Raw genomic sequence first — 21,096 nt, 5'->3', positions numbered from 1 at the left:
AAGAAAAACACAAAAACGAACTTTGTTTTTTCAGGGGTTTAGTGAGGAAAATACTGTTATTGCACATGAAGTTCTGATTTGACATTTGAAATGGGAACCTAAACATGTTGGGAATCAATCTTAGTGATTTTTTGTGTCTAGGGCTTTGGGTTCCCACAAAACAGTGCAAAATTGAACTCTTTTCACAGGCGAAAAAGTGCAAAACCAAGCCATACATGTCAAGTGAAAAAGTGCAAAACCAAACTATATAAATAAGGTGGAAAAGAGCAACACCAAGCCATAGGGTGAAATGTGGAAAACCCAACTATATATCATAGGTAAGAACAAAGTGCAAAACCAAACCATCAGGTGCAAAATCAAACCATGTACACATGTCAAATACAACTATAACAGGTGACAAGTGTAAAATCAAACCATGTACACATGTCAAATACAACTATAACAGGTGACAAGTGTAAAATCAAACAATGTACACATGTCAAATACAACTATAACAGGTGACATGTGTAAAATCAAACAATGTACACATGTCAAATACAACTATAACAGGTGACATGTGTAAAATCAAACAATGTACACATGTCAAATACAACTATAACAGGTGACATGTGTAAAATAAAACAATGTACACATGTCAAATACAACTATAACAGGTGACATGTGTAAAATAAAACCATGTACACATGTCAAATACAACTATAACTATATAACAATATGTACAATATTTACAGTCCACCCTCAATGTGGTACTGCCTGTAGCAGTTTCTGTCTGGCTGGAGACACAGGGACACCTTGCAAAGTTCGCACATCCAGCCGGTGCACCTCTTGCAAACTTTGCAAGTTTTCCTCCCCTTGGTGGAACGCTCGGAGGATGGATTCCCAGTGCTTATTGGGACAGGGCAGTGACTGGCAGTTGGTGGAGGAGGAGGAACAGAGACCTTCAGCGGGGTTCCAAGCAGGTGTGCTGTCAGCTCTTCCTGGAACTTCTGCCGGGTCATGTGGGGAAGCTGCTGGCTGGCACACACCTCTTTGTGGATCACAAAGCTATTTGTTACACAGATGTCCACAAGATGCTGGAAGACTGTGATTGTCCACCTCTTGGTCTTCCGCTGAACTGAGTTTGTGCTCAGCATTTGGTCGGATGTGTCAACCCCCCCCATGTACTTATTGTACTCGCTCACTGCCGTCGGTCTTGGCACAGAGACTCTGCTGTGGTGTTGTCCTGTCTTCTGCCACCGTTGCACCATGTCCCCGCTGTACACCGGGTGGACGCTGGAGCAAATGGAGACCTCCCGGGTGTCTTGCCACTTTACGAACAAAAGGTCACCATCCCTTACCCAGCGGATGCTGCCCCTTGGCGACCTTCTGTTCAGAGCATTCTCCTTGGGTTTGGGCACGCCAACTCTCCCCTCTCGGTATGTGCCACAAACACCAAATCCCTGCTGGATGAGGTGGCGGAAGAGCAGGGGGCTGGTGTAGAAGTTGTCGGTGTATATGATGTACCCAGTGCCAAGGTACTCACTCTTGACGAGCGACGCGACAACATCAAATGAGAGTCCCTTGCCGGAGACAGATGTGGTGGCCTTTCCTGTGTACAGGATGTAATCTACAGTGTAGCCATTTACATCAGCCAACACAAACAGCTTCAGCCCCCACTTTGTTGGCTTGGCCTTCATGTATTGCTTGATGCCAAGTCTGGCTTTGGTGGCAACCATCCTCTCATCCACCGCCAGGTGTTGTTTGGGATGGTAGAAGGAGAGGCACCTGATGCGGATCATCTCCAGTAGCTGTCTGACACGATGGACTGGATCATAGTTTTCCATCCCTTTCCTTGTGTCATTGTCAGCGTCGACCTCTGGATCACTCATGTGAATGTTGCTGAGAATGAGCCGGAAGCGGTCGCGGGACATGACGGTTGCAGGGCACTCAACATGAAAAATTGTCGCTTGCCGCCAATAGTCACTGATCTGTGGGAGGCGGACCACAGACATATATAGCAGCATGCCAATGAATTTCTTGATCTCATCTGTTGAAACCGGTGTCCAACTGAACTTCTTCCCCTTCTCCAGATTAGCCACTGCCTTCTTGTTCGTGCACTCAACCAGGAGCTGGAGAACCTCAGCATCACAGAAGTGAGAAAAGATCTCACCTGGTGAGGGGTTACTCAGGGTGAAAGGGGGTTGGACACCGGGGGCCCGTCTTGGAAAGAATCTGGGGGGAGTAGGGGCTGGCTCATCAGGGTCCTCAACTGTCTTCCACCGCTGATGTGGAGGTGAGTGCTGAGGAGGAACTCCGCGGCCTCTGCCTCGGCAACTCCCTCTCCCACGCTGTGGGACGCTGGGATGACTGCAGGATGACACAGCACTGAAAATAATAGAGAAAAAACATTACAGGTAGTTCCACAGTTGAGCACACATAATCCAAAAAACATTCAGGTGCATGTACAGTGTAAGTGTTTTCGATGTTCTTGAATTTCACTCAGGGACAGATAAAGGTTTTTCTATAACAAATCCACAAAAATACAAAACAAATCATTTTATAACAGGCATAATGTCAATACAGTACCTGTCACTGGAGGACTCTTCATCAGAGGGCTGATCACTGAAAGTAACATGGATAGAATCTGATGAAAATCTTAATTTTTATTAGACCACAATCAAATATTTTTTACGGATAATAGGCTAATAATAATAATAATATTTATGCCAGACACAAAAAGCGCTCCATATCAACAACAAACATGATAAAACTAATAATTTAGTTGGACAAATTATGTGTATGTGACATTATAGCACACTCTATGACAAATATACAAGTAATAATAATACATTTGAGTCTCTAGATGTTGATGTGTGTTGTCAATCATTCACCTCAGCTCCGACGAAGCATCCTCCAAATCGCTCTCCTCCTCAATCAATCGTGCTGGCCGCTTTACGGTCCTTGACGGTCTGTCCGACATCGCGACCGAACAGACAGACAGACAGACAGACACACACACACACACACACACGATAGCTCACACACACACAAACGATCTCTCCTTCACACACACTGTCTCTGTCTCACACACCCTCTCTGACACACACAAACTCTCTCTTACTACTTTTCACCAAAAAAATACTACGGGATCTCACAATATCACTGTCTTCTCAAGTCTCCTCTCTCGCTCTCTCAGTTTTCCCTCCTTTCAAAATAAAATTAGCGGCATTACGGTAATACATGAAGTATAAGCGCAAAACACATCTTCTCAGCTCTCTGCTCGCATTGGAATTTTTCAGATGGAGCAAAACTCGACGATTTACGGTATTGTGAAGTCACGTTGCGCTCTCGCGATTTTTCCGATGTTTTGCTCCGCGGGGCTACGTCATAGGCTTGGCAGCTACCGTAATGAACAGCATAGCACTGGAAAGTGCAAAGCCTAGGCTTTCCAATGCCGTTTTAATTTTTCAGATTGGGCGAACTCTGACGGAGTTACGGTAATATTACTCCGGACGTACCGGAAGTAGCGCCGGCGCTAGCGCCCGCGCTAGCTCAGTAGGTAACTGGTACAGTAGCCTACTTCAAGCAGTAGTACCCATACAGGAATGTAAAATAGGCATATATGTATAATATTACGATCACACATACATGTGAGTACATAAGTGTATGAAATGACATATTAAATATTACTCATATTAAAATGTAAAATAATTTAATTATTTTAACATTAGTAACATGAATATAGAAGTTCTTAATGTTTATGTGTTTTTTCTTTTCCTTTCTCATTAAGTTTAAACATGTCTTCTCATTCTGTAGACCTTGGATTGAAGTGTTTAATACCATTTCATATTGACAGGGTTTGGGATGGAAGATTTTGTGCTATATATTTCTGCAATACTGGCATACATGCATAAATCTTTGTAAGGGTTAGAAATATTTGTAAAACAAAACAAAAAAAAAAAATTAGGAAAAAAATTTAAATTGATTTAAGATACAATTATTATCCTTATGTCATATGGAAATTCAATACATGTACATGTATCAAGTTAATAGTTATTTGCCCGATAAACAAGACAATTGTGCTAGACACCATCATGTTGGAGAAATCGTACAACTTTTAACGTGATTACAATTAAGATACCGGTATGTGGTATGAATCACAATAAAAATAAAATGTATTAAAATTAAAAATAGAAATTAAATCATGATTGTTCACAGGTGTTTTTATTTAATGGCCACTCTCAGTTTAACATCATGACGACAACCAATACATTTCCACAAGCAACTCAAGGCGGCTGCATGAACATCAATATTACTTTTACCAAAGATATCTCTCTCTACATAACAAAAATAAATTCTCTTTCTGTGTTACAAAAATAAGAGTTCTTCTAAATAACACTGACTGGCACAAATACGTTGGCACAGTACACAGTACGCTGGATCTCTCTACACTGACAGCACACACTTTACAGAAAGCCGTGTGAGAGAAAAAAAATAAAACAAACATAAAATATCAGATCAAACAGACAAAATATCACAAATATTTGACCAAAGAGACACAAAAACAACAACTGTGGTCTCTTTCTTTTCTTGCTGAAGCCAGGAGCATAACATAACTCATGTTGCTGTCAAAGTGCCCATTGCATCTAAAATAGAGGAACATTACATGTTCACATTAAACGTATACACAACAGTTCTACCCTCAAAAACTGATTACATATTTAAAATGTTTAGGTAGTAATTTTAGATTATTCAACTCTAAAGTAAAGATTACTCTAGTTATTTGAGTTTAATTTTGGAACAACACTTTGCCAAATCAGAGATCCACATGACAACCAGATGTTGACGTTGGGAGAGCCCAGTGTAATTGAAAAAGAGATTATAGACTTCAGTGACACATTCAGCATTAAACTATTTAGCTCAGAAGCTAAACATCACAATGACTCATATAAGTGCAATGCTAAATTAGATTAAATTCCAATAAGATTGGGAAATCCTTATGGGAATAAGAGCTCTGCAGTGCTGAGATACCATCAACGGGCAGAGATTCACTCTATCTAGATTGATAGACGGTACACAGACGAGACAGAGATCTTAACCAAAGTTGTGAAAAAGTACTTGTCTGGGCCTCTACAACTGCCCAGAGACAAAACAGACTGAGGAAAGATAGAGGACAGCGATGAAAATAAATTAATATGTTTCCTTTATGGAGTGCACCTAGTAAAATAAGTACTAACATACATAAACATTCAGATGCAGTTAAATTAACGCTAGGCTATGGCACAATACAACAAAAATACAACAACCATCAGTATGCCCATTTAGATGCAGTTATGTTCATTTCATGAACAGTGCAGATTATTTAAATTTACCATAAACTCAGTAACTCAGTAATCTGTTACAACAATATAATATGTGTGTTATAACAGAAACAGCAGAGGAAGAGGAAGAGGACCCCCCAATTCACCTAACCAATGGCACTCGTCCATGGACGAGGTGATTTATTAGATAAGAAATACTCATTTCATGAGAAGGAGTCACAAAGTAGAAAACAGCACCTTACTGTGCCTTAATTTAGCCCCCACTCTCATGTCCTCAAATTGCATTTTTCCTTCCGTCTGAGCAACTAATGCCCTTTGATGAGGATATAAAATGCATAAACCAAATGGCAATGGCAAAAACATGAATGAATCTCCTTCGTTAAGTTGAGAACTCAGTGAATATGAGAATAAAAACAATATATTTCAAGTACTATGAGTTGCATAATTACCGAACAGTTTTTGTTAGCATCTAATTGTCCCCACCAAATTAGATCTAATCCTTGCAGGATAATTGTTTTAAGGAGACAGCCAAAACTTCAGTGCACTGCTGTTTCAGTAGTGAGGTGCACACCATCACACACCTCTACAGCCTTTATAATGTTGAAATTAGTCATTTGAAGGAAACAGTGGAAACCCTTCAGATGAAAGTACAATTCTCCCTTGAATAAAAAAAAAAAAAAAAAAAACATGTACATTTTTCAATAAAAACCTTACTCCAACTACTTGAACTGCTGTTTTTTGCAATGTTGTGTGTTTCTCCCCAGTAGCAGTTAACTTCCACACACAATTACTTCATGCAGTTACAACATGCAGGTATAAATATTTACTGTTACTGACAACTTTACACAACTTAATGCCACAGTAGATATTTTTTTTTAAGTATTTGTTCTATACTTCTCTCCTTCACCATGTGTATCTCCACATCACATATCCAGAAACCTCCATTTGTTTTTTTTTATTGTACAATTCACAGTGCGAAACAAAAACAAAAATGTAAAAAAAAAACTTATTCACTACCAATTACAGACAGATTGAAAGCAATCACACACATAACAATGGATGATGTGAACGTCTCAATCTGATAGTAATAAAATCAGCACATGTTCCTCAGGCAAAAAAAAAAAAAAAAAAAAAATTAAATTAAGATTATACAGAATCAAAATCGGTACATGCCGATAACCAATAAAATACATTTACTTGAAACGCACTCCTCTGCCTGAAGTCACCTCTCTTGGTCCAACTCATGTCCTGTCCCACCCACAGCCTCCACTGAACCAAGATTTGTGTTGGAGTTTGTGTTATTCTGCACAAATTTAAGGTCTTTTTATCACAGATTTTCACAGTGTACCAAAAACAAACAGTATACTGTATTCAGTCTAATCCCAGGTGTGTTATTCTAAATTTGGACACCCAAATATTTATTTTTACTGCAAATGATTATCAGTTCTATATATTGGTTTCCTTGATTACTAATTAATCGGTATCGGCCCTGAAAAACCCATATTGATCGATCCCTAGACACTGGTGCCCTTGTCTCTGCGAGAAGTGACTCGAAGCATAAACTTCCTTGTGCTCCTGCGGTATCGTGGCTGGGTGAAGTAGAACAGAATCGGGTCCAGGAAGCTGTTCATGCTGGCAAACGGCCTCGTGCTTTTGTAGATGATTGAAAACAAGTTCCTGGTCTCGCAGGGTGCAGCAGGCAGAGTACGTATCACCAGGTACATGGTCTTGGTGAGGTGGAACGGCAGGAAGCTTATGCAGAACACCGTCGCCACCATAACAATCATCCTCACCGCCTTGTCCCGTTTCTCCCCAGTCGCGATGGAGACACCCTGGTAGGACACCGGGCGGCAGAGGATCTGGGCCATCCGGCCATAGCACACCATCAAACCCATGAAAGGCAACACGAAGCCAAGGCAGGTGAGAGTCATGCCGTAAGGATAGTAGGCCACTGAAAGCCTCGGCGGACTCAAATCGTAACACACTGTGCGGTTGCGTTGGATTCCTGTCGCAGCAAAGTGAAACGTTGGCGCACACAGGATGGCGACCACCAGCCAAACCCCTCCGCAGATGTACCACGCCATCTTGCGACCACCCTGCTTGTGCCACATCGCGAGAGGATGGCAAATGCCCACGTAGCGCTGCACACTGATGCAGGTGAGGAAGAGGATGCTGCCATGCAGATTACTGAAACAGAGAGACAGACAAGAAAAAACTATTACATCTTAATACACTGAATTCTTTTCTATTGTATCAATCCAAAGAAAGTGTTTGCCACATCATCTTTTAGCACCTGGCTACAACACTTTACCTTACACCTTTTACATAGCTGAATCAGCTGAACTTTCTATACATTTCTGTAACAGCTCCTTGATGACTTCATATTTCAGCCTCAGAGGTTTTCATTAGGTAGAACCATGAGTACCTTTGAGGAGAGATTGCCCAAAGATTGCCCCTCTTGCTGCCAGTAAGTTTTTCATAACAATCTGGGCTGATCAAAACATGTGTTTTTAGACTTGGTCTGACAACGTAAGGCCTCTGAGGTTAATTGAGAACTGGAAAACACCCAGTCTTCTAATTTAACTGGAAAATTCAATAACTGTAAAACACTTTACACACACAACTGGCCAATATTAGTAAGTATCTACCTGTAGAACTGAAACCTGACCAGCTTACAGGCAAACTCCCCAAAGGGCCAGTAGTCATGACTGGCGTAGTTGTAGATGAGCAGGGGTAACGACGTCACATAAAGGAAGTCGGCAATGGCCAAGTTGAGCATGTAGATGTTGTTTTTGGACAGATTGGGCCTCGTCCTCCATATCTTCAGTATGACGGCAGCGTTCAGCGGTAGGCCGAGCAGGAAGACAAGAGTGTACACGGCAGGGAGTAAAATCCGTTTAAAGTCTTCCTTATAGGTGCAGCGAAGGAAGGTTATCCCGCTGCTGTTGCTGATGTTTGTACCACTGGTGAAGAAGCTGTCAGCTGCGTAGGGCTCTGTGGTGTGCATACCGCTGGGTAACACGTCCAAGGAGAAGGATCTGGAGACAAACGTTTCCGTGGGGGCAGAAAGTGACATCTTCACTTTCTGGAAGAGAGACAAGTTACAGAGAGAATAATGTCAGTATATTGACTGAAACTAGATCAGTGAGCTTTCTTTCTAAGTAGATATTCACATAAAAAATCAAACACAGGGTCTTCAAGGGCTGGACATGTCAGGAGGAGAAACTGAGCCTCTCCACAAGGGGGCATAACAGATCAGTATTTTACATTCATACCTTCAATTAGACAGAAATCACAGTGACACAGTGGCCTGGAGCCCTGCAAACAGTAGATTAAGTCTGAGATCAACTCCCTGCTTAGTCCACTTTTTTAACCCCTTGGCAAACTGTTCAGTTAAATACTATTTGATACGAGCAAAGCCTAAACACTTTGGAGTAAATATATTGAAATTTATCAAAAGGCAATGACTCATGACCCAAGAAGAATGCAAGAGATGCAAATCATTTAAAGCCTTTAGATAACGGAATAAAAAGTGTCACCCTCAGACAGGTGAAACCCAGTTGTGATGGAAACAAATGAAATGGAGTATCAGTAAAATATTTGGTGTCTCACAAAGAAGTTGTGGAAAAGTTGCACCAATGAAAACCAATCAAGTCTTATACCAGTGCCTCATAGTAGTTAATTACTCTCCACCTGCAGCACTGTATATTGAGTGTTTGTTTAGTGACTGTGAGAAAAAAAAAGCATGAAAGTGCATTAGAGGAATAAAACTGAATTCAGCCCATTAGATTACAATAATTTATTCCTGCCAGTTTTGAATCGAAACTGGACCAGATGCAAGTTTTGAAATGAAAAGCCCCTCCAGACTGTCTGGTCTCCCACTCACAACTCACACTGTCTGGAATAGGCTTTTACACACAGAAATTAATCAACTATCTTAACTACTGCTCCCACCACCGACATCAATCATATCCTTTCCTTCATGGTGCATGTGGGCGCAAGTGAGTGATTGGTTTAAGCCACTTCCTCCAAAAAGCCTTGTCAGACTGTGACTCATGGCATTTCACAACTAGCACTCCATCACCCAGAAAGCACGACTGTGTTTGTGCATGTGTGTGCGTATAATGCTCTGCTCGTAGACAGTGTGTGCCGTACAGGTCGCTGCTAGCAATAGTGGCACATGATTTCATAATTCCTGTCGGCTAACGTAAGGAGGGGCAGAGAGGGCAGAGAGCCAGCAGACCATAAAAACCAAAAAGCAGGCACCGAGGAATAACAAAGCTTTTGGAAAAGTGCCCTGCAGTTGGCTTTATTTGCTGATGACTCATTTAACATTACAATTTGGAGGTTTGATTTACGAAAGGGCATGAGTGATGAATCTTAAAGCTGAGTGACCCCATGACACTTATTGGAATAACAGCTTCTTTTTTTCTTCTTTTTTAATTCCATAAAGTGATGTCAAATTAACTCTGTAAATGTGCAGTCTCTGTCAAAAACGCTTATAAAAAGAAGAGAGGCAGTCGTTTTTTTTCACCAGCTGCATGTTTAGGCCTGTCTTTACTAAAATCACCGATCCAAACTGCCCAGGCATGCACATGTGCACACTTCAATAACAAAACTCAAATCCCTACAAACATTTTCCACATGTTTAAACTGCAGCTGGACCTCCTGCTTCCTGTTTGTGAAACTGAATCACTTTGTGCTCATTGGTATTCCCAATATTTGCATAATGTTTGCAGTGAAAAGAGCAAAGAGCGAGCAGTGGCATGAAACCAGATGTATTATTTGATAGAGAACTATACAGGTCGATGTCTGGTCTCCTCAATCTAATCCGCACAAGGTCTTTATACAATACTGAGGATGATACCAGAAAATACACACATCCTGGATGCTATGTACACGTCCTAACAAGCAATCATGAGTTTCACAGGAGGAGCCGCTGAGATCTGCCAAAATAAACTGCACTAGCCCATTAGGACTAGCAATATGGTGGAGATGATCACATATCAATGAAAAACATTTCTTTTAAAATCAATTAGTGAGTGAGGAAAGTCAGAAATATACTGTAAAACCTCTTTTGAGTTTATTTGATGTGGTGTGATATTATGCAGAGATTTGCAGCCATCATCTCTGGTCTATTTTAATTTATCACATGTTTATAGGCAGCCATCACAAAACTGGTAAGACAAGCATACCTTATCCTTTTAAAAATTATGATAATGTTAGTAACAGCACACAAGGTAATTTGAAAATGCAGTAAAACTGATATAAATGTTCTTACGAATCATGAATTCTATTATTAGGCTATACAATAAAATAAAATATCTACACACACCTCATACTCCCATTTTATATCAGTAACAGAAATGTGTTATTCTCCTGTGGCCTTCATGATGACTGCCATTACAGTGTTCAAACAGCAGGAACAGGGCTCCGGATGCTCCTAAGTGTGTGTGTGAGCGTAATCTTCATTATTTCAATTTTCAAACACTCTGGAGAGGAAACGGTATAATCACTAGGCCAGATCCTCACTCCATGTGTGTCTGTGTCCGATGGCTTACAGTTTCAGTGTTTGCTGACAGCTACTCTCTGGGCTGTATCCATTTCCTAATCAGTATTGATCATAGTTTAATAAAGATATAATAGATACCGTACTACGTGGCACTTTATATAATTATAGACATGCCTATATCACATCCCACCGCACCCCACTGCAAAACCACAGAAATAAAAACGAAAAGTTTCGCTTGGAGATGGAAACTTTTCATTTCCTAAGATCTCTATCACTGGGATTGGCCGCAGGGTGCATTTTGTTAATGGCAAGCAAAACAAGCAAAGTAAACTTGTCTTCTCTGGAAAAAGTGCACACAATGGTAATTTATTCTGAGTGTTTACAGAGACATCTCAGAAACAGGTGGAGTTTCTGAAATGACACATTAAGTGACACAAATGATGCATCCAAAAACTGTGACAATAAAGAGCAATTAAAATGCCGCCAACTGACTTTTCCAGCAACTGACTGGAATTTTTGATTATGGGTGTGAAACATCAAGTTTTACTTCTGGTCTGTGACTCACTGCAGCTTCTTCTGCCCACGTAGCTGTTATATTTTGGCAGCTGTCCTTAAACATGTCCATACATCTCCTTGCTCTTGGGAACACAAACGCCGATTCCACTGTGCCACTCGAGAAAAAGGGTTCAAGAGACTGAAGTATTTCCATCCAGTTGGATAACAGTCTTAACATAACCTAATTACCTTAATATATGACCTCCATTCATCAGTGAAACACAGACAAAACAAGAAAGTATGACAATTATGCAACTTTACTAATAAACCACATGTATTTTCACTACACAATAATAACAAGTTTATGCAATATTAACTTGGTCAATGGGCATTTCTTCTCCCGATATATCATTAAAAAAACAACTTCCATTATCTAGAATTCAGAGAGCTGTAATATTTAACGGCAGTAAATTAAAAGGTTAGGTTGAGCAGAGATTACAGGTTATATCTAGCCACGGTCTGAAGCAAACAGCCATTTATTCAATTATATGGTGACAGGCAACAATTTAATGCTGTTTTCACTGCTACATCTAAATCCTCTTTCCCTTAAAAAGCACTGCACTGTCTGTTTGGACGATACAAAAGATCTCTGTGGAGAATGTGGGCATCGATCCTGCTACTTCTCCACTCTAAATACCACTCTTTGATTCACAATGTTTTATTTGCTGATGATTAATAACAAACACAGCTCAAATAAAATGGTTTTAAAGGGATAGTTCACTCAAAATTGAAATTTCACTCATTTTCTACTCACCCTCATGTCGACTAAGGGCTGGGAGAAATTTCAGAATCCTCCGTGGCTTCTCTGAGTTACAGTGGGGCTCCATGCAGCACTGCATGTCCATATGACGGTTGCAAATGGATACCAACTGTCTTTGTAACAAAAAGACACACCAAAAAACATCCAAATACCTCCATAGTGCTCGTATGTACGAAAAAAATTAAATAAGTCTATATTTCGAGATTTGGACGGGCCAGGAAGAGGAGCTTCCGCTACAAAACAAGCTTGAAATATAGACTTATTAAATTTTTTTCGGAACAATTTCGCATTTCAGGGCTTCAATACAAGACGGACATTACATACGAGCAGCAAAGAGGTATTTGGATGTTTTTTTGGTGTGTCTTTTTGTTACGAAGACAGTTGGTATCCATTTGCAACCGTTATATGGACATGCACTGCTACGCCGAGACCCCCTGTAACTCAGAGAAGCCACGGAGGACTCTGAAACTTCTCCCAGCCCTTAGTCCACATGAGGGTGAGTAGATAATGAGTGCAATTTGAATTTTGGGTGAACTATTCTTTTAACATTAATGCGCTGCTCCACGGGCACAATAATAAAAAATATTATCCTGTTGTGTGAGTGTGTGACCCAGGCTTTTCCTTGGCCGGCAGGTCGTAGGTTTGAATCCAGCTCACGGCGAGGTGCATGGCGGGACACTGTCTATGATATTTCACTATTCAATAATTCCCCTGTGCTTTTCGCGTGTCTTTTCCCTTGCGTGAGGGAGCATAAAAATTGGCCCCCTTCCTTTGTGCAGCGAGCGCTTTACCATTTGAGCTAATTCCCCTGCCTGCCCCTGAGCGTAAAAATACACCTAATGAAAGCATGAGGATACAACCGGCCCGGTGAGAACGGGGTCAGCCCTGCTACACTCTCTCTCTCTCTCTCTCTCTCACACTCACACAGACGTCTTGACAAGGTGTCGCTGCCACATACTTTCTGCCCTCAGTCCTGCCAGAAGGCACAGCTGTAGGTGACGCAAGATTATTTACAACCCGGGATTGAATGTGACTGCGGCTCAGGACAGATATAGGAGATTAACAACTGAAGTGAACATACCCCCGGCAGGATTATAAATCACACTCCACACATTAACTTTTAATGATTACTCAGCATGTGACCATCAGGACTTTTGAACGCACAACTTTACTGTAACTCAGTATCGTGTCCAGCTTGTGTTACTTCACTATACACTGCACTTCCCTCCAGATGAAACTGCTGGGGAGCCAGATATCTCAGACCAAGACAGAGACTTTAAAGATTATCTTACAAGGCAATGGTATGTCTGTGTGTTTTGGCTATCAAATATTGAGGCATTACAGACATTAAGGTCACAAAACCATTTGTCTAACAAGCCAACAGTCAAAAACAAAATCTCATATAGTAGATGCTTGATGGAAATGTCTGATTTTGCTTGATTTCTGTATCAGTATCTGAATAATTGGACCACTGACTGTATAAAAACCCATTTGGTCACCATACGTCTGCTGGCCCCGTGCACAGCCACAAGTGTGTTGGTGCTCCCTGCCGCCTCTCTCCTTGCGGGCAGCGTATAGATCCCAGTCATACTGTACACTCACTGACTATGCATCACTACGTCATACAAACCCACGGCCACGACAGATCATATAAATCATCCCTTTAAATCAACACTCCCACTACATTCATTCATTCATTTTTGATTTATTTCATTCATGGTTTGTACATTCTCACATAGTTGCACATATACACATTTTCACCATGAATGAAAAGGAGCAGGATGAAGAAAAAACGTATAATACCTGCCCCTCTCTGTTGTTACAAATTTAATTGGCTTACTTCAACACCATTCACACAATGAGATACAAAATAAACTGCATTCATAAGCTGCGACAGCCACCTTTGTGTCTGCCTGCAGGCTGGGCAACAAAGCTCGTCCCCTGCAGGTAATCTGATATAAAACAGCAGGTAACTGGCAGATCAGGGCCCGTTAAGATAAAATATGCTGTATTCTGTTGTAATATTCAGGTGCAAATGAGCAGAGAGATGTTGTGCTGCCTGAGAAGAGACAGCAGGGAACAGTTCAACTATAATTACTTTCTCATCTCTGATCTCTATTGTCCCTGGCCACACTAATGAATGATTCATGCCCAATGCTCCTCACTCTGTGGCTGAAACACAGCAGACTGCAATCACATCTGCAGACACACATATACATATATACATACAGATGCACTAAACATGCATTTATATACACAGCAGCAACACAAACATCCTCTTTGCTGTGATAAACAATAAACATTATCTTAATTTCCCAGCAGAGGCAGATGCAGCTGCAGCTGCAGTCACAAAGCACAACACAATTGCATCCTATAGATGTGAAAGCTCTTTGTCTTGATAAAAAAAAATGGACTTGAGTAATTACTGAGCTAGCGAGATGCAGACTAATATCAGGCGCTGTGGCCATTACACAGGAGACATTTTAAACCAATCAGCTGCACCATAAATAGCTACAACGGTGATGGGAAAGGCTGGTCTTCAACACAAGCCACAGTGCTTGCCATATGCTCAAGAAAACAATTACTCATTGCATGACACCCAACTGCAATCCATCACTGGTCCTGACAAACAACTTGCTGAAATAAACGTGTGTTTACGCCAGCTCTCGTTGTTTTTTCCACCGAGTATGTAAAATCTTAACAAATACGGTCATTACTAAACTACTTCTGGTAAAACCAAACCACAATGTTAAACCGGTTACATCAACTCCATCAAAAAAGTACAGATGCACAGGAATGCATTTCAAGGTAATATAACACACACTGAAGGCTGCAAGTGACAATATGCAAAAGGTCTACAGTCTGCCTAAACATGTAGATGAAAACATGTTGATGCATGACTCTGTGAGGATTAAGACTGAAGACTTTGCTGTGTGTGTAAAGAGACGAGCAGCCGGCACTTCAGACTATGTGGTTGCCAAACACAGGGGAAGTGAATGAGGATGTAAGAAGTCAAATACAGAAAGGCATCGGTCACAAAAGGTTCCTTCTTCCAGGGTTGCTACACATTTGCAATTTCAAAATTCCATACTTCTCTGTAAAAAAATTCAAATAATTTGTGACATTTGTGTAATTTGTAATTAGATGTGTATCATGTAAATAAATTATGCAATTAATCATTTGTTTTTATTATTCCAAATTTGTATGCCAGTATGTCACCAAATAATTTCCACGGGATTGTAGCTAATAGCGCATAACAAAATAATTAACCCAAATAACTTCACATAAGACCAAACCCAGATAAGTATTAAGATATATTTAACCCTCTATGATACCATGTTGCCCTCAGGCAACATACCACTTTTTGGCCTGTCACATCTCCACAATTCATCCCATTTAATGCTGTAATACTTTAAAAAAGAGAGGAGACCTTAGAGAGCCAATAACAATGCTTTAATTTACCACATGACTTTCAAGAAGCTATACTGAAACCCATTTTTGCAGACTTTTTCAAAGGAAACAGGTTTGCCATTTCGCTCCACTAAAACGGCCTGAAAACATAACTTCCTGGCCCTTTTTCATCTGGAAAAAAATATATTTACACTAATAGATTAGTAAAGTTTAATTTTTAATAGTTCCATGCAATTTATTTACTTATTAAATAATGGAAACTTGTTAAAATGCACCTGTTGCCCAAAAGCAACAACGTACCATTATAGAAAATTGCAATGTTGCCTTGAGGCAACACTGGACCATTATGGAATCAATATTGCATTATGAGACTATGGTAGTGTGTGTTTAGGTGTAAATATAATGTTCAAAAACATATAATTCATCATAATTTTGTTTTTTATCCTTAATAAATTTGGTTTTGGATGCAGTAAAGTAAACATCAGGCTATTATGATGATGATGAGGAAGATGAGAATGAGAATTCGGATGAGGATGAGGCCAGTGAAGGTGAAAGTCTACAGAGACTGGTGTTTCTAATACAGTATATGACGAACCGCAATGGTACAATGTTGCCTACAGGCAAAAAATCCCAAAAACTTCCAAAAATAAATAATTTTTAAAAATTTCTTTAGATTATGTTTATTTAGTCTATTTTGAGACATAAAAACACTCCAAACATTTTTTTTCCCCACTGGCATCATAATGCGTACCATAGAGGGATAATATATTCCATACAATAGTTTCCATTTTCCATACTTTTCCAGACCTGGAAATGTATACAATCAAATTCCCATACTTTCCATACTTGTGTAGGAATCCTGTTCTTCTATAATCGTCCAAATGAACTGTTACTCAAGTTCACATCCATCATTTACCCTGCCACTGTATTCATGTTACCTAATAATCTCTCAGTAGCTTGAGGTGTTTCTTCTGACATCTTTGTCAGTTTGGATGGAAAGTGCAGAGGTAAGACTGAGACTTTTATTTCCTGTTTTCATGAACGATAGTGATTAGAGATGAGATTACATAAAATGTATCCGATAAGAAACAAACTCCTTTCTGAAAGACACTAATGCAAACGTCGATGAAAGAAAAGATTAAATGGCATTTCAGTATAACTACAATACAATATTATGACTTTATTTGACAGTAAACAATAGAAATCCAGCCATATAAGAGGCAAGTAGGGCCCATCAATCTCAACTGTTATGCTCATTTTTAGTGAGTGTTCAATTGGTTCAATCAAACAAACAACACAAACTTGCACAAAAACAAGATCCAGATGCAAAAAAACAACACATATACACTTACTGGACAAGTCACATGCATTATATTCTCTTTCATTTCTGTCCTACACCCAATTATCATGAGAATTACTATATAAACACAAATATTTTCGAATTTTTGCTGCTGCCTGGGGACGTGTAATCGTTATTGGTTCTTCTAACTTTAATAAAAGAAAAACATGTTTTTGCAAACATGGGCAAAACAGCTTGAGACACACCTTCCGTCAGGCAGAAAGAGCTCATCAAAAGCTTAACAGAGCAGTGAGTGGCAGTTAGTCTGTGCCCTGCGGTGGCTGTTGTCATGGGTCAGCGGTGCAGAGGGGATGTGAATGCAACCCGAGTGAAAGCAGAGTCAGTAAAGCACAAAGACAGGACAGAATGAAAAGTAACGGCTCCACTGTCTTCACTGAGTTATGCATCTCTTGCAAAGTTGTAGTTTTTTAAACATCAGCTGGAGTCACTATGGTTCTCGATTAAGATAAGCGATCGTTGTTGTCCCTTTAAATCTAACTCAGAATGGAGAAGGCATGTTTAACTTAGGGTATTCACTTCAAATTACCATTTTTAAGGAGACATGTGGCTGGTATGTTTGGGATGGCTGCCAGTGAGCTGCCACTGTAAGATAATGCTGGGCACTTAACTTTGTCCTGTAAACAACTTTGACCTTGCTTCTGTCTCTCTCTCTCTCTCTCTCTCTCTCTCTCTCTCTCTCTCTCTCTCTCTCTCTCTCTCTCTCTCTCTCTCTCTCTCACTGCCCTGCTATCACCTCTCTGTCTCTGTGTCTCTAAACCAGAGTTACATTAGTCTGTTCCCGTCAGAGAGACAAAAAAAAGCAAACTCCAAAAGCTTGACCTCTGGCAAACAGAGAAGAATCTCCTCTGAACACAAGTTAACCATGTAAAAAGTTCCCTGGCCAGTGCACCAAGTCTTCACACATGACAGCCCATCTAAATAACTCTGGGTTATTAGGTCTGTGATGTGATGTGACCATTTGTTTTTATTGGACTTAGCTACTGCCCCTCTGATGCTATAAAGATAACAATGAAAACAATATGTCTGAATTTGTGTAATGGGAGTTCATTGCAAAAGTCTCCCATCTGTAAATTCCCACTCGTGTGAGGGCAGGAATGATGTAACCTGATAGTCTAATTGATAAGCTGTTGGTTGATCAATCATGTAAGTTTTTTTTTTTCTAGCAAAAACACAATAAATGACAGACTTCCAGTTTCTTAGTTGTGAGAACTTGTTACTTTTCTTTATCTTCCGTTACACTAAACTGATACTTGAGAGGTTTTACGCTGTTGTTGAAACAAATGAAAACATCTGAAGATGTCCCTTCAAGATAGCAAGACCTAACCTACAAGCACTCCATCCTTATCTCAGACAATAGAGTGGAGAGTGACGGGAAAGCTGGGGACAGGGTGAAAGGATGACAAGTAGGAAAGCACTGCAAGTTGGATTCAAACCCATAACAGGTGCAATTAGGACAAAACCTACCTGGTACGTGCTACACCAGGTCAGTCACTGGGGTGTTCAACCCTACTTTTCTAATTCACATAGAAAATAATTAGTAGAAAAATTTTGTTGCATGTTTCCCTTTACAAAACATTAACAACAACATCGACAAACACAATAAATGCATGTACTATATTGTTCTCTTTCTCCTAACTCTGACTTGTAGTTCTTGTTGGTGTCTCATGTGTGAGCAAGTGGGAGTGTGTATGTTTTTGTCGCCTGCCCTGCCCTGCCTATTTTGATGGTGTCTCCTGAAGATGCCTCATCCTGGAAGAGCATAAATCTAATCTCCTCTTATTAAACATTGTACTGGCTGCATATGGTTGATACAGATAAAGAGACAGACGGTTGCTCTGCTGATGCTATCATACAACTACAACCACAATGAAGATGTGTTGTGGAAAAAGGCTGCAACATTCACATTATCCACAACTACAATACAAATCATTTTGTGCTTACAACTCCTAACTCTAATTCTGCTGTAAAAAGGCTATGTAAAAGGTCAATTTCAGTGCAATTTATCAAGTCTAACACTAAAAACTGCACAACAACACAGGCAGTTTCACAGGATGACCTCAGTTTTGAAGTTTGACATGTTCAGCACAACTACTGCAGGCTTTCTGAGCAGAATTTGCAATGCAGCGATCTGCAAAGCTTCAATCCACCAACTGCACACAAGTGATGTGCTGTCACGGGGACTCACAGTTCACTTGCACCAGGTTAGCGTCTGGCCCGAGGTCAAATTGACTCTGGAGATTTAAGGTGAGGTTTCCTTCCCACCACACATGACGCATGTTGCTCTACCAGAGAATACATGACAGACCAGGTGGGTCTGTGGTAAGCGTCCTGTTGTAGTTTTCTTTTTCATTTTATTTCGTAATAAAAGCCAACTTCACTTCAGCTCGAGATGTGATGTGAGAGTAAGTAGGTTATAGCTGGTATGACACGGCTGGGTTGAGTAACTCAGCCACGCTATGCCCGGTGTTGTCTTTACTTTGATTAAAATGCATTAGTTGACATTGCTGTGGAGTTTGGTGAGGTTTTTTTTTTTTTAAGTTTAAAAACAATTGAATACAACTTACCCTGAATGACTGCAGTACAATTAAGTGACAACATCAACAAGTTGGCGACACAGCCATGGCGAGGAGACTCGTCCTTGCTCCTTTCTTCTCCTCTGAAAGCAGTTCCGTGAGCAGGGCAGACGCTGCCGAGTTGCAACAAGTGTAAAGAAATTGGACACTGTCGCGGTTTTCAGTCACGAACACCGAGTACACGTGCGGTTTGACCGGTCACGTACCTGTACACACACACATACACAACACACAACACACACTCCTCTCTGTCTCTCTCTCTGCTGAGGTTGCTGCTGCGTCGCCGGACAATATTGCGCGCGCTTGAGGAGCGCGGCCACGCACGCGCAATGAGCGTCTCACCGGAAGGGGCAAAGGAGATGGTTCAAAACACACAGCGTCACGTCTCAATAATACCGCCTTGATCCTGCTGTTTTAACCCAACCAGAGTTGTCGACATGTCTGACGATTACACCGCTGTTAGCAGTAAGTTAACACACGTCTGAATGGCTGACTGACTGGCAGGTGTTTCTTGAGCAGGACCTCACCATGGACGGATTAAGAGACAATGGAACCTCTCATCAGCATGCAGGCCCCCAACCCCCCTTATGTGGGAAAAATACTTAGTATTCTCAGTATTATGAAAAACGTATAGGCTATGATTATGAAATGAATTTCCCTTTGGGGATTAATAAAGTAATTATTATTTTATCTAATCTCATTTAGGTTTTCTTATACATCTTGATGCTATTAATAAAAGCCTACTAGTAAATAAATTAAAATCTAGTCAAAAATATATAATTTTTCTTTGTGGAAATGATTAGTCTTGTGCTCTCTTTTGTGCCCATTTTTGTTTTTAGTCGTTTTGAGTATCTTTGAAGTCTGTTTGTGTCTCTTTCGGTTCAGTTTTTGTTATAGTTTTGAGTCTTGTCTGTGGTTATTTCGTGTCTCATTATTCTACTGGCTGTACCCCATATGAGTAACAGGGGCTGCTGTCAATCCCAGCTGAGATAAGGCAAGGGTGAGTGGGTCATGGACAGGTTTGACATAAAGAGACAAACAATGCACATTGATAGATGAATAATAATCAACCTAATGTGTGTGTCTTTGGACTGTGAGAGGAAGCCAGAGAAAACCCACACACACAAAGGGAGAGCTTGATAACTCCTGGGGATAAAACTCAGAACCTTGTTGCTGTGAGGCAACAGTGCTGCTAACCACTGATAAATATCTGGTAGCAGCTCATTAAACACTGGCAACTGCCTGTTCTCATTGGGATTTTATGACACTTTTACTGCTCAATTGTCAACATTGTGGTTCCTGCTTAGAGTCCGGTTACAATCAGAATATGTCTGATAATCTGTTACTGCAGTGTAGTTCCTATAGTTCTGACACCTGTTCCAGAAATATGGCATTATTGACCAACCACAAATCACTGTAAAGTGGCCAGGTTAAACAGGAGCATGAGCAAATAGATATTTCTGCCTGTGCTCTATCCCCTCAGTGCATCATTACCCTCATTGGGTTAATGGGTATCATTTCAGAGGGCTGAGGGCCAACTAGTGTATTTATAAAACACATTATTAGTAATGACACCACATTCGTACACCACGTGTCAAAGCTCTGTTTACAGATTCTAAACTGTG

General features: G+C 40.5%; 1 protein-coding gene across 2 annotated transcripts; it reads right to left on the bottom strand.

Annotated features, from left to right (window-relative positions):
* Positions 1–6,606: 6,606 nt before the first annotated feature.
* p2ry6 (pyrimidinergic receptor P2Y6) lies at positions 6,607–19,740 on the bottom strand. 2 transcript variants are annotated; one of them, XM_085795516.1, is made up of 4 exons: positions 19,463–19,709; positions 17,425–17,480; positions 7,949–8,385; positions 6,607–7,487 (listed from the first exon to the last, which is right to left on the bottom strand). In XM_085795516.1, the coding sequence occupies exons 1-4, from the start codon at positions 19,494–19,496 to the stop codon at positions 6,815–6,817; spliced, it is 1,200 nt and encodes a 399-aa protein (XP_085651642.1). In that variant the 5' UTR covers positions 19,497–19,709; the 3' UTR covers positions 6,607–6,814. The 2 variants fall into 2 exon arrangements, with proteins under 2 accessions (XP_085651642.1, XP_085651643.1); XM_085795517.1 differs by lacking the exon at positions 17,425–17,480 and having other exon boundaries at positions 6,698–7,487; positions 19,463–19,740.
* Positions 19,741–21,096: the final 1,356 nt, after the last annotated feature.

This window comes from Trachurus japonicus, chromosome 13 (assembly GCF_045865225.1).
Source record: "Trachurus japonicus isolate A0001 chromosome 13, Traja_1.0".
Taxonomy (NCBI): Eukaryota; Metazoa; Chordata; class Actinopteri; order Carangiformes; family Carangidae; genus Trachurus; species Trachurus japonicus.
Note: the sequence above shows the minus strand (reverse complement) of the source record. Positions and strands in the feature narration are given on the sequence as shown.